General features: G+C 40.4%; 1 protein-coding gene across 1 annotated transcript; it reads left to right on the top strand.

The window, feature by feature from the left end:
• Window positions 1–8,350: 8,350 nt before the first annotated feature.
• On the top strand, window positions 8,351–10,784 carry LOC132169637 (uncharacterized). The gene is made up of 4 exons (XM_059580639.1): window positions 8,351–8,510; window positions 8,730–8,917; window positions 9,015–9,989; window positions 10,497–10,784. Exons 1-4 carry the CDS (start codon window positions 8,351–8,353, stop codon window positions 10,782–10,784), a joined length of 1,611 nt encoding a protein of 536 aa, XP_059436622.1.
• Window positions 10,785–11,438: the final 654 nt, after the last annotated feature.

Genomic DNA, 11,438 nt, shown 5'->3' on the forward strand with positions numbered 1-11,438 from the left:
ACAACAATGGTTAATCATAATTAATCCCATAAATTCATTCTATGCATGTTATAAATAAACAAGAAACTACCTTATTAAAGAATAAACATAATCTATCTTCGGTTGGCACGGATCGTCCACCTAACCACTAAGACGCGGTACGACCCGTCTTCCTTAGGTATAAATTATCAAATTCTATAACAGGATACATACAATCAATGAATAAGTGTAACCCATCTTTGGTTGGCACCGACTGTCTACCTAAATTACACTAAACTAGGGTGTAGTACAGTCTGTCTTCCCTAGGCATGGCCTATCAAATCCTATTGATCATATGTCAATTAAACCCATTGTATAACCATCATCCTCATAATCACAGAAAACAAGAATGATTTGAGATCAACAAAAGTAAAATACTTTCTAAGACAAGAGAATAATTTCACAAATATTGATTTTGAAATTTAAGAACAATTGCATTTAATAATTAAGAACATAATCAAAAGGTAGCAATTCTCATAGTTATACAATCAACATGCATAAATTGAAAATCTAGAAATTAAATACAATCAAACCATTGTGCTTGGATAGGGTTACATCAACACCCCACAAAGGGGTTTAGCCACTCATGACCTTCTAAGCTCCAAAGACAAATTTCTGATTTCTAGCTCTAGAAAGCGGTGTGTCCTTTTACTCAATGCTTAGAGGCCTATTTATAGGGCTTAGGAGAGTCCTAGAAGCCCTAGTAATCCTAGAAATTTTGGATATTTAAGTCCAAGTCCAATTAGGATAAAGAAAACCTAAGTCCAAATCGGAATAGGATTCGCCCAGAATTGCGTTCCTATCTTGCAGGGAAATTTTGGCAATGCGGCGCTCCGAATTAGGAAAATGCTATTTCACAATGATTTGTAGAAATTTGAGTTAGCTTTCCAGTGCCGCTTGAATCACCTCAATCGGATATTTGAACTGAAAGTTATGGCCAAAATACCGAGACGTATGCAGAATCCAAAATTGAATCCAATCCGATTTTGACTCCAATTTGAGAAATTCCGAATTAATCATTTTCTTTATTTGATTTAAACTTAACCATGATTGGTTAAGTTTAACCATATCTTCTAGGTCTTCTCAAAGTGTGCTTTTAAGCCCAAAATCAATGGAATTAATTGCATCTTTATTTATAACCTGAAAACACAAAAACAAAACAAAATCAAACAAATAACAACGCTAAGGAATTAACATATGCAAATTAAGGGGCTTGAATGTGCAACATTCGGCGCTTATCACACCCCCAAACTTACATATTGCTAGTCCCTTAACAATACAAAACGGAAAATAAACTGAAAAACAAAAAGATAAGTCCATCTTTCGTGGGATGTACGGTTGCATTTAGCGTATGCAACAAGCCTTTTAAACCCCTAGGCATTCCCTAGAGGACGAGTGAAGTCTCGTGAAGGTTTTCCAAGAATGATACCCACAAACATTGTCATCATTATGTCATTCAAAAGGATAAAGTATCACAAAAATAATGGTTCTCATTCATTAGCAAGCTTAAAATTATAAACTTCATCTTCAAAATTTCAAGGAATTCACAAGTCAAATCACTTACCAATGGCAGATTGAGACACAACAAGTTTCAATTAGTGCAAAGTGAACTAACACATAATCATGAGGCTTCAAAATAATTCCAATATGAATGAATCAACATCTCAGAATTTATTGGACTTCATATCAAATGAAACAACCAAGGCATACTTTTTTTTTATTTTATTTTCTTTTTTTTTTATTAAGGCTTTGTAATACTTAGCTCCCTTAAGCTTTCTAGTTGACTCATGTATCGAGTGTTAGGCCAATATCTCCCAAACCAAATAGCTTTAGGGCATTAGGTGTAAAGACACCCCTAAGGACTTACTAACTCGAGTCAAAAAGACTACGAAGCTAAGCTAGCCATTTTATTAATCAACCCAAAAATTTCACGTTTTGACGCGAACACTCACTGCTTAATGAGGCAAGAGGTCCGGTTACTCAGCGAAAAATTTAAACTTGATTTTTTTTTTTTATATTTATTTATTTAATTATTATTATTATTATTTTTTATAGCATGCCAAAGTTATTCACCCAATATGTCACCCAACAGAATTCAAGATATTGAAAACAAACATAATTGGTCTCAAAATTCATACCTCACAGACATGTGCTAGTGTGCTCAATATAGATTTAAATTGAAATAAGAAGCATCTCATGTTGTCAAAAGTAAGTAACAAGACTTAAAATCCCTAAGTCATATGATCATGTGTTCATAACTTTAAGCCTATCAATGAATTTCAAACCAAAATCAAAGCTCAACCATATGCTTAAGAATGACATAACAATAATAATGGATTGTGTTTTGTTTTTCCATACCCCCCAACTTGAATCATACATTGCCCCCAATGTATGTATAGAACTAAAGAATAAGATCAAGAGTACAGAAATACCTGAATGAGCAGATGTGGGCATATCATACCCCCAAACTTGAATGCAAAAACACATGTCCTAAAAATAAAGTGATACTCCAACCAAATACCAATCAAGTGCACACATTGTTGTAAAAAGATAAACAAAGAGTGAAACAACAATGGAGAAAATAAACCTGGATGGAGATCATATGCCCTGGTAGAGTGGAGGGTCAAGCGCACAGGGCCTGCACTTGATCCTATGAGGTATTTCTCAATGTAAGTCCGAGTCCCGAAGGATCTTACCTCGATCCTTCAGAAGTCCAATCAAGCTCTTCCATCCCTTCTTCTTTATGATCATGTAGCACTCCACAAGGAAGAGGATTCTTCTTAACATCCCGAAACTGCCTCTCCCAGCGAATAGGTCTTGATGCTCCCCATGACAATGTTCAGGGTGTTTGTCCTGAACTGGTTTCATGATCAACCTCTTGTCTCTATGGGAGTTCTCAAAAACTGGGGTAGCCAGGGAATTTGCCAAAAAATTTTCCACCCCAATGAAATCAACTTCAACAACTTTTGAATGAAATATGTCCCCTGTGGGGTTGTCATCAGGTGGTGGAGTACTTGAAGTGAGAGGCATTGGCTCCGGTGGGTTGCTCCATGATGGGGCTCTAGATGGAGGATCAGGAAGTGGGTCTTCAACAGTTTCTCCAATGTCATCCAAGAGGTAACATGCATTCTGATCAGGCGCATTCTGGAAGGCATTGAAGATGTTCAATCTGATCTTCATATTTCCAAAGGAGATCTTCATTACTCCGGTTCGGCAATTTATGCATGCATTGGCTGTGGCAAGGAAAGGTCGCCCAAGGATGACAGGAATTTGCTTCTCTGGATTTGGGACCGGTTCTGTGTCCAGAACTATAAAGTCAACTGGATAGTAGAACTTGTCCACCTTGATAATGACATCCTCCACAATCCCGCGGGGTTTCTTGATCGAGCGGTCAGCCAATTGCAAGACAGTACTTGTCGGTTTCAATTCCCCTAGGCCCAGTTTTTGATATACCGAGTATGGAAGCAAATTAACACCAGCTCCTAAGTCGAGGAGAGCTCTCTCAATCTCGGTGTTTCCGATGACGCATGAAATTGTAGGCGCTCCAGGGTCTTTGAACTTTGGAGGAGTGTTATGCTGAATCAGAGAGCTTACTTGCTCGGTGAGAATGACCTTCTTGGGAATGTGCTTCTGATTCTTCCTCTTTTGAGTGCATAGGTCTTTGAGAAACTTTGCATAGGCTGGAATTTGCTTGATGGCCTCAAGGAGTGGGATGTTGATTTGAACCTGCTTGAAGGTTTCCATCATGTCTTGTATCTTCTCTCCTTGTTTCCCGAAGTGGGAAGGTGCCTTGAGACGTTCTGGGAAAGGGGCCTTAGGCTCATATGGTACCTCAGGAGTGGGGGTAGATGATGAAGATGCCTCGATGCTTACTTGTTTACCCTTGTCCTGATGCAGATTCTGTGGGGCCTCGATTTGCTCATCCTTCTTTTCTTCCACATGATTGTCAACCAGTCTTCCGCTTCGCAATGTGGTGACGGCTTGAACTTGCTCCAGCTGAGATGTGCTTCCTTCTACCACGTATAGTCCCCTAGGGTTGGTCACTGGCTGACTTGGAAGCTTTCCTTCTTCCCTCCTGTTGAGGGTATTGGCAAGTTGTCCAACTTGAGCTTCTAGTTTGGCAATGGAGTGGGTATGTGAGTTTACTCTTTCCTCTTGAGATTTGATTGACTGCTTTATCTCGCTGGTTAGCTCATTCACTGCTTTTAGAATCCGATCCTCAAAATTAGACTCTGATGGAGACTGGTAGTGCTGCTGTGGAGGCCGGTAAGTGGACTGAGGTTGGTAAGGCTGCCTGTTGGATTGAGCTTGATTGTATGGCCCTGGGGCTGAGTTGCCCGAATTTGAGTTCTTCCATGAGAAATTGGGATGATTTCTCCACCCGGGGTTGTAGGAATTGGAGTACGGATCATTACCTGGTTTGGAGAAAGCTGCATTAACCTGCTCATTAGCAACATCAATATAATTTCCAGCAAGAGGGCAATTATTTTCATGATGCATAGGACTTGAACAAAATGAGCAAGATTTATGTGGTGTGTGCCTGTGAGCAGTATTAGGAGTAAAACCAGCAGTCATCAAAACTTGATCTAGCTTCTTGGTGATAGCCTCAACTACTTGGTTGGCTATGTTTGGGGAATGGCCTGCTTCATACAAACTCTCCGTCTTGGGTGCTTTAGGTGCTGGTGCCCTTCGTCTGGCGGAAACCTGCTGAAGAGAATTGTTACTTAAGTTTTCAAACATAGACCATGCTTCATTTTCACTTTTCAACATGAATGTCCCCCCACATGATGCATCTACCATTTTTCTATTGGACTCGGTCAGGCCATCATAAAAACACTGCACTAGCTGCCATTTTGGGACAGCGTGGTGTGGACATGATCTAAGCAAGGTCTGCAACCTATCCCAAGTCTCATGGAAATCCTCTCCCTCGTACTGGGAGAATGTAGTGATGGCTCTCCTAGTATCATTGGTCATGCCTATGGGAAAGTACTTCTTAAGAAATTCTTGTTGCAATTGCGCCCAAGAAGTGATAGAATTGGGTGTTAAGGACTGGAACCAATGTTTGGCTTTTTCCTTGAGGGAGAAAGGAAAAAGACGCATCCTTAGGGCATCCTCAGTGAATCCATTCATTTTAGTGGTCTCGCAGATTGATTCGAAATCACCGAGGAATTCATAAGGATTTTCAGTGCTAAGCCCTAAAAAGGAGGGTAAACTGCGTATAGTGCTAGGCTTAATTTCATAATGGGTTGCCGTAATTTCCGGCAACCGGAGACATGTGGGAGTAGTGTAAGTGGTAGGAAGATAGTGATCTTGCAATGCTACGTGGTTACCGTCCCCCATGGTCTCAGTGGAACGCTCTTCTAGCAAATTAGAGTTCTTTTGGGATCTAATTTGTCTAAAAGTGCGTTCAATTTCAAGGTCGCAAGAAATTAATGGAAAAGATAAAGAACGACGACCTAGCATAAACTAAACAGAAATTTAAAAGAAAACAGAAAAAAAAATAAAAAAAATTAAGCTAAATCAGAAAGCAAACAAGCTCACAAACGGCCTTAGTGTGCACTTAGGGTCTGGATGCAGGATGCCGCAAGTGCGCTCAATCACACGGTAGGGTGCGTTCGATCGCAGTCACAGAGAAGGCAGCTTACGGACCTGTTTGCAGTTTCTGAAAAAGAATAAAATCAACGCAAAACAGAATTAAAATTTAGCAACTTAAAACAGAAAAATAATTTATTAAGCTAAAGTTAATCTCTAAAATTTGACAATAAAACCGTTAAGCAGTCCCCGGCAACGGCGCCAAAAATTGATGTTGTGTTTTTGTGACCAAAAATATCAATTATAAAAATAACCACTCGCAATAGGACGAATCTTTGTAGGATACGGCTATAGAGAGGGTGTCGAACCTCAAGGACTGCAGGGGTTTTATTATCAAAATTTGAAAGATCAAAGTTAACTTAATTAAAAGGGGTTTTGATTTGATTTGCTTAAAAACTAAAGTGCATGAAAATAAAAGAGATTTAAAATAAGAGAGAGAGAGAGTAGGGTATTGACTTCACCTCTATCCGCACAACAATGGTTAATCATAATTAATCCCATAAATTCATTCTATGCATGTTATAAATAAACAAGAAACTACCTTATTAAAGAATAAGCATAATCTATCTTCGGTTGGCACGGATCGTCCACCTAACCACTAAGACGCGGTACGACCCGTCTTCCCTAGGTATAAATTATCAAATTCTATAACAGGATACATACAATCAATGAATAAGTGTAACCCATCTTCGGTTGGCACGGATTGTCTACCTAAATTACACTAAACTAGGGTGTAGTACAATCCGTCTTCCCTAGGCATGGCCTATCAAATCCTATTGATCATATGTCAATTAAACCCATTGTATAACCATCATCCTCATAATCACAGAAAACAAGAATGATTTGAGATCAATAAAAGTAAAATACTTTCTAAGACAAGAGAAGAATTTCACAAATATTGATTTTGGAATTTAAGAGCAATTGCATTTAATAATTAAGAACATAAATCAATTGTAGCAATCCTCATAATTATACAATCAACATGCATAAATTGAAAATCTAGAAATTAAATACAATCAAACCATTGTGCTTGGAAAGGGCTACATCAATACCCCACGAAGGGGTTTAGCCGCTCATGATCTCCTAAGCTCCAAAGACAATTTTACTGAATTTTGCTCTAGAAGCGGTGTCTTTTTTCTCAATGCTTAGAGGCCTATTTATAGGGCTTAGGAGAGTCCTAGAAGCCCTAGGAATCCTATAAATTTCGGAGATTTAAGTCCAAGTCCAATTATGATAAAGAAAATCTAAGTCCAAATCGGAATAGGATTCGCCCAGAATTGCGTTCCTATCTTGCAGGGCAATTTTGGCAATGCGGCGCTCCGAATTAGGAAAATAATATTTCACAATGATTTGTATAAATTTGAGTTAGCTTTCCAGTGCCGCTTGAATCACCTCAATCGGATATTTGAGCTGAAAGTTATGGCCAAAATACCGAGACGTATGCAGAATCCAAAATTGAATCCAATCCGATTTTGACTCCAATTTGAGAAATTCCGAATTAATCCTTTTCTTTATTTGATTTAAACTTAACCATGATTGGTTAAGTTTAACCATATCTTCTAGGTCTTCTCAAAGTGTGCTTTTAAGCCCAAAATCAATGGAATTAATTGCATCTTTATTTATAACCTGAAAACACAAAAACAAAACAAAATCAAATAAATAACAACGCTAAGGAATTAACATATGCAAATTAAGGGGCTTGAATGTGCAACATTCGGCGCTTATCAGCAGTCAACTGTTATAGTAGATTTCTTGGTGGTCGATCGACCATCTGCCTACAACGCAATAATTGGCGGGCTAGCCCTGAATAAATTGAAAGCTGCCATGTCAACCTACCACCTAAAGATGAAGTTCCCGACAGAAGAGGGAGTTGGAGAAGTCAAAGTTGATCAGAATGTAGCAAGGAGGTGTTATATCATTTCCTTGAAGAATCCTTCGGAAACTGTACCTTTAACGGTTAGCACCGTGGGTAGCAGAAAGCAGGGTGAACAGAAAGGCGAGCCTGCCGAACCGCTAGAAGACGTGGTTGTAGTGGACGGCAAAGTAGTGAAGATCGGATTTCAACTCGCTTCGGAGGTCTGAGAAAGCTTCGTCACTTTCTTATAGAAGAATCTAGAAGTGTTTGCATGGAGACATGAGGACATGTTGAGCATTAGCCCTGAAGACATACTCCACCAACTCAATGTAGATCCGAGTATGAAACCGGTGAGGCAAAAGAGAAGGAAATTTGCTCCAAAGCAAAATATGGCTATAGCAAAGGAGGTGGAGAAGCTGCTTAGAGCTCGGTTCATTGAAGAAGTACACTATCCCGATTGGTTGGCCAATGTCGTACTGGTCACGAATTCCAATGGAAAATGGAGGATGTGTGTAGACTTCATCGACCTCAACAAGGCTTGTCCAAAAGACATCTTTCCCTTGCCACGCATTGATGCGTTGGTCTGGGTATGGCTTGCTCAGCTTCATAGATGCTTTCTCTGGATACAACTAGATCTACATGCATCTAGAGTATAGAGAGAAGACTATGATTATTATGGACCGAGGCCTGTATTGTTATAAGGTCATGCCCTTCAGTCTGAAAAATGCAGGGGCAACATATCAGAGACTGGTTAACAAGATGTTCCGAGAGCAGATTGGGCGGAACATGAAAGTTTACGTGGATGACATGTTAGTCAAAAGCGTGTAACCACCAAACCATACAACCGACCTGCAGGAAACATTCGAAACGTTAAAGAAGTATGGGATGAAGCTGAATCCTACAAAGTGTGCATTCGGAGTTTCCTCTGGGAAGTTCCTCAGTTATATGGTGTCAAACCGAGGGATTGAGGCCAACCAAGAAAAGATTCGAGCAATCTTGGATATGCAGTCCCCGAAGAATATGAAGCAACTTCAACAACTGGCAGGTAGGATTGCTGCGCTCAACTAGTTTATTTCTCGGTCAATTGACAAATGCCTCCCATTCTTTAAAATCTTGAGGAAAGCATTTGAATGGTCCGAGGAGTGTGAAGAAGCTTTTGAGGAGCTAAAAAAGTATTTGGTCAGCCTACCTCTGCTGAGTCGGACAGTCCGGGGAGAAGCATTGTATCTGTACTTAGCCATCTCTCCAATGGTAATAAGTGCAGCTCTTATCCAAGAAGAGGAGGGCGTGCAAAAGCCGGTATACTTCATCAACCGAGCTTTGAGAGGAGCCGAGGAGAGATATCCCCAGTTGGAAAAACTCGCCTTTGCTCTCATTATAGCGTCAAGGAAACTTCAGCTGTACTTCCAAGCTCACACAATAAGGGTTCTTACCGAATACCCACTAAAGGAGGTGCTTCGCAAACTTGATTTGTCCGGCAGATTGGCCAACTGGGCAATCGAACTTGGAGAATTTAACATCGAATTCCTCCCTCGGAATGCTATCAAAGGTCAAGCGTTGGCAGACTTTCACTTATCTGCCAGACACAGAGCAATGGCCAAGGGATGAGACATGGGTAGTTTACGTGGATGGGTCATCAACAAGAAAGCATGGTGGGGCTTGGGTGGTCCTAATTACCCCAGAAGGTGAAGAGTTGCGTAGTTCCTTGAAGCTGGAATTTAAAACTACCAACAATGAAGCCGAATACGGGGCAGCAATAACTGGACTCGGCTTGGCCCGAGAGATGGGAGCTGAGTTTATTCAGCTACGAAGCGACTCTCAAGTGATTGTCGGACATATCCGAGGGGAGTTCAAAGCCAAGGGAGACAAGATGAAGCTGTACTTATTAAAAGTACAGGATTTGCAGGATTCTTTCAAAAAATTCTGCATTGTAAAAATCCCAAGGGAAGAAAATAAAAGGGCGGACCATCTCGCTTGCATAGCATCGACAGTGGAACTCATGGGGGAATTTGAAGAACTAGTTCAAATTCTATCCGAACCTGCCATAACCGAGGTGATCTCGGTCTCGGCAGTAGAGGTAGTGCCTGATTGGCAAAAGGAAGTGGTGGAATATGTGGAAATAGGAACTCTCCCTTCAAAAAAGAAGTCGGCTGTCCAGCTAAGGAAAAAAGCTGCTAGATTTACCATGGTAAATGAAACCTTATACAAACGAGGTTTCATGTTACACCTTTTGAAGTGCGTCTCCAAAGAAGAAGGTAATTACATCCTTCGTAAGATTCACGAAGGTATCTATGGGAGTCATTTAGGCGCAAGAATGTTGGCACATAAGGCAGTCCGAGCAAGTTTTTATTGGCCTAACATGACTCGAGACTCGATGGAGATGGTCAGAAATTGCGGCAAGTGCCAACGTTTCGTTAACCCAAGAAACCCCAAAGGAGTTACGCTCGGTCTCCTCACCATGGCCCTTCTCACAATGGTGGGTAGATCTAGTGGGACCATTACCTCATGGAAAAGGGGATGTTCGGTTTGCAGTTGTAGCTGTGGATTATTTCATGAAGTGGGTTGAAGTGGAGGCCCTAGTGAATATAACAACTAAAAGCATAGAGAGGTTTCTATGGAAGAATGTCATATGCCTCTATGGCATTCAACATGCATTCATCACAGACAATGGAAACAATTTGACTGCGATTCATTCAGAGAATGGTCCGCTAAACTCCATATAATAAAGTTCTTCTCGTCTCCTGAGCACCCCTAGGCTAACGAGCAAGTCGAAATCACCAACAAGACAATCTTCAAACTTTTGAAGAAGAAACTTAGTGATCGAAAGGGAGATTGGGCTGAAGATCTTCCAGAAGTTTTGTGGGCATATCAAACTACTAGAAGAACTCCGACCAAGGAGACTCCTTAAACCTTGGCTTTCGGGATTGAGGCGGTCATCCTTGCCGAAGTGGGCTTAGGGAGTTTCCGAGTAGAGACCTTTCGGCTCGAAACTAATGATGAAGGCCTCCAGCTACATCTGGATTCGCTACAGGAAAAACAAGACCAAGCCCAAGAAACCATGTCAGTATACCAAGAAAGAGTAGCTCGGTACGTCAACAAGAGGGTCAAGCATCGAAGCTTCAAAGTTGGAGATCTGGTCTTGCGAAAAGTTACCATCGCTACCAAAGATCCAGCTGAGGGCAAGCTAGCTCCCAATTGGGAAGGACCTTACAAGGTGATCGAGTGCCGAAGAGCGGGAGCATTCTACCTCGAGGACCTCGAAGGAAAGCCACTCCCCAGGCCATGGAATGCCGAGCATCCTAAAAAATATTTTGTCTAAGTTGTTGTAGTTTCGCAAAGGAGATTTACTTTTGTTTTTTGTTTTTTTTTTTTTTTATAAGTTTCATTTCATTAAATAAAAAATCTTCTGAAGTTACAATGATATTCAAAGTCTTAACATAGTCGAAGAGACAATAACTCATTCTCCTTCGACAAACAAAGTCGAAGAGATTATAACTCATTCTCTTTCGAGAAACACAGTCGAAAAGACTATAAATCATTCTTTTTCGAGAAACATAGTCGAAGAGACTATAACTCATTCTCTTTTGAGAAACATAGTCGAAGAGACTATAACTCATTCTCATTCGAGAAAAACAGTCGAAGAGGCTATAACTCACGAAAAACAACCGAAGAGGTTTCCCGAGGGGAATTGGGGACAGCGTCTAAGGACCTCCCAAATTAACCCCTTCGGACATGTATCTGTTGTTTACAAATATCTACCTAAATTAATAGGCAAATAATTGCATGTTTTACCCGCAAGTGCACAAGGTCAACATAGTAGTATAGAGTGCAAGTATGCGGTCATTCCCACGAGGATTGCTGAATTTTGTCTAAAATAAATTCCAAAAGTAAAATAAAACAAAGATTGGTTTTGATTTGATAATAATAAAAAGGTAGGTCTTTGATATCGACCATTAATTATATTTAGATAATA

The sequence above is a fragment of the Corylus avellana genome, chromosome ca2 (assembly GCF_901000735.1).
Source record: "Corylus avellana chromosome ca2, CavTom2PMs-1.0".
In the NCBI taxonomy this organism is placed as follows: domain Eukaryota; kingdom Viridiplantae; phylum Streptophyta; class Magnoliopsida; order Fagales; family Betulaceae; genus Corylus; species Corylus avellana.

What these genes read in the sequence shown, in the direction of transcription:
- LOC132169637 (XM_059580639.1), top strand. Translation starts at nt 8,351, where the DNA reads ATGAAGCTGAATCCTACAAAGTGTGCATTCGGAGTTTCCTCTGGGAAG. An exon ending in GCAACTTCAACAACTGGCAG is followed by an intron (nt 8,511 to 8,729) that starts GTAGGATTGCTG and finishes TAATAAGTGCAG; the next exon opens with CTCTTATCCAAGAAGAGGAG. An exon ending in CCGAATACCCACTAAAGGAG is followed by an intron (nt 8,918 to 9,014) that starts GTGCTTCGCAAA and finishes ATGCTATCAAAG; the next exon opens with GTCAAGCGTTGGCAGACTTT.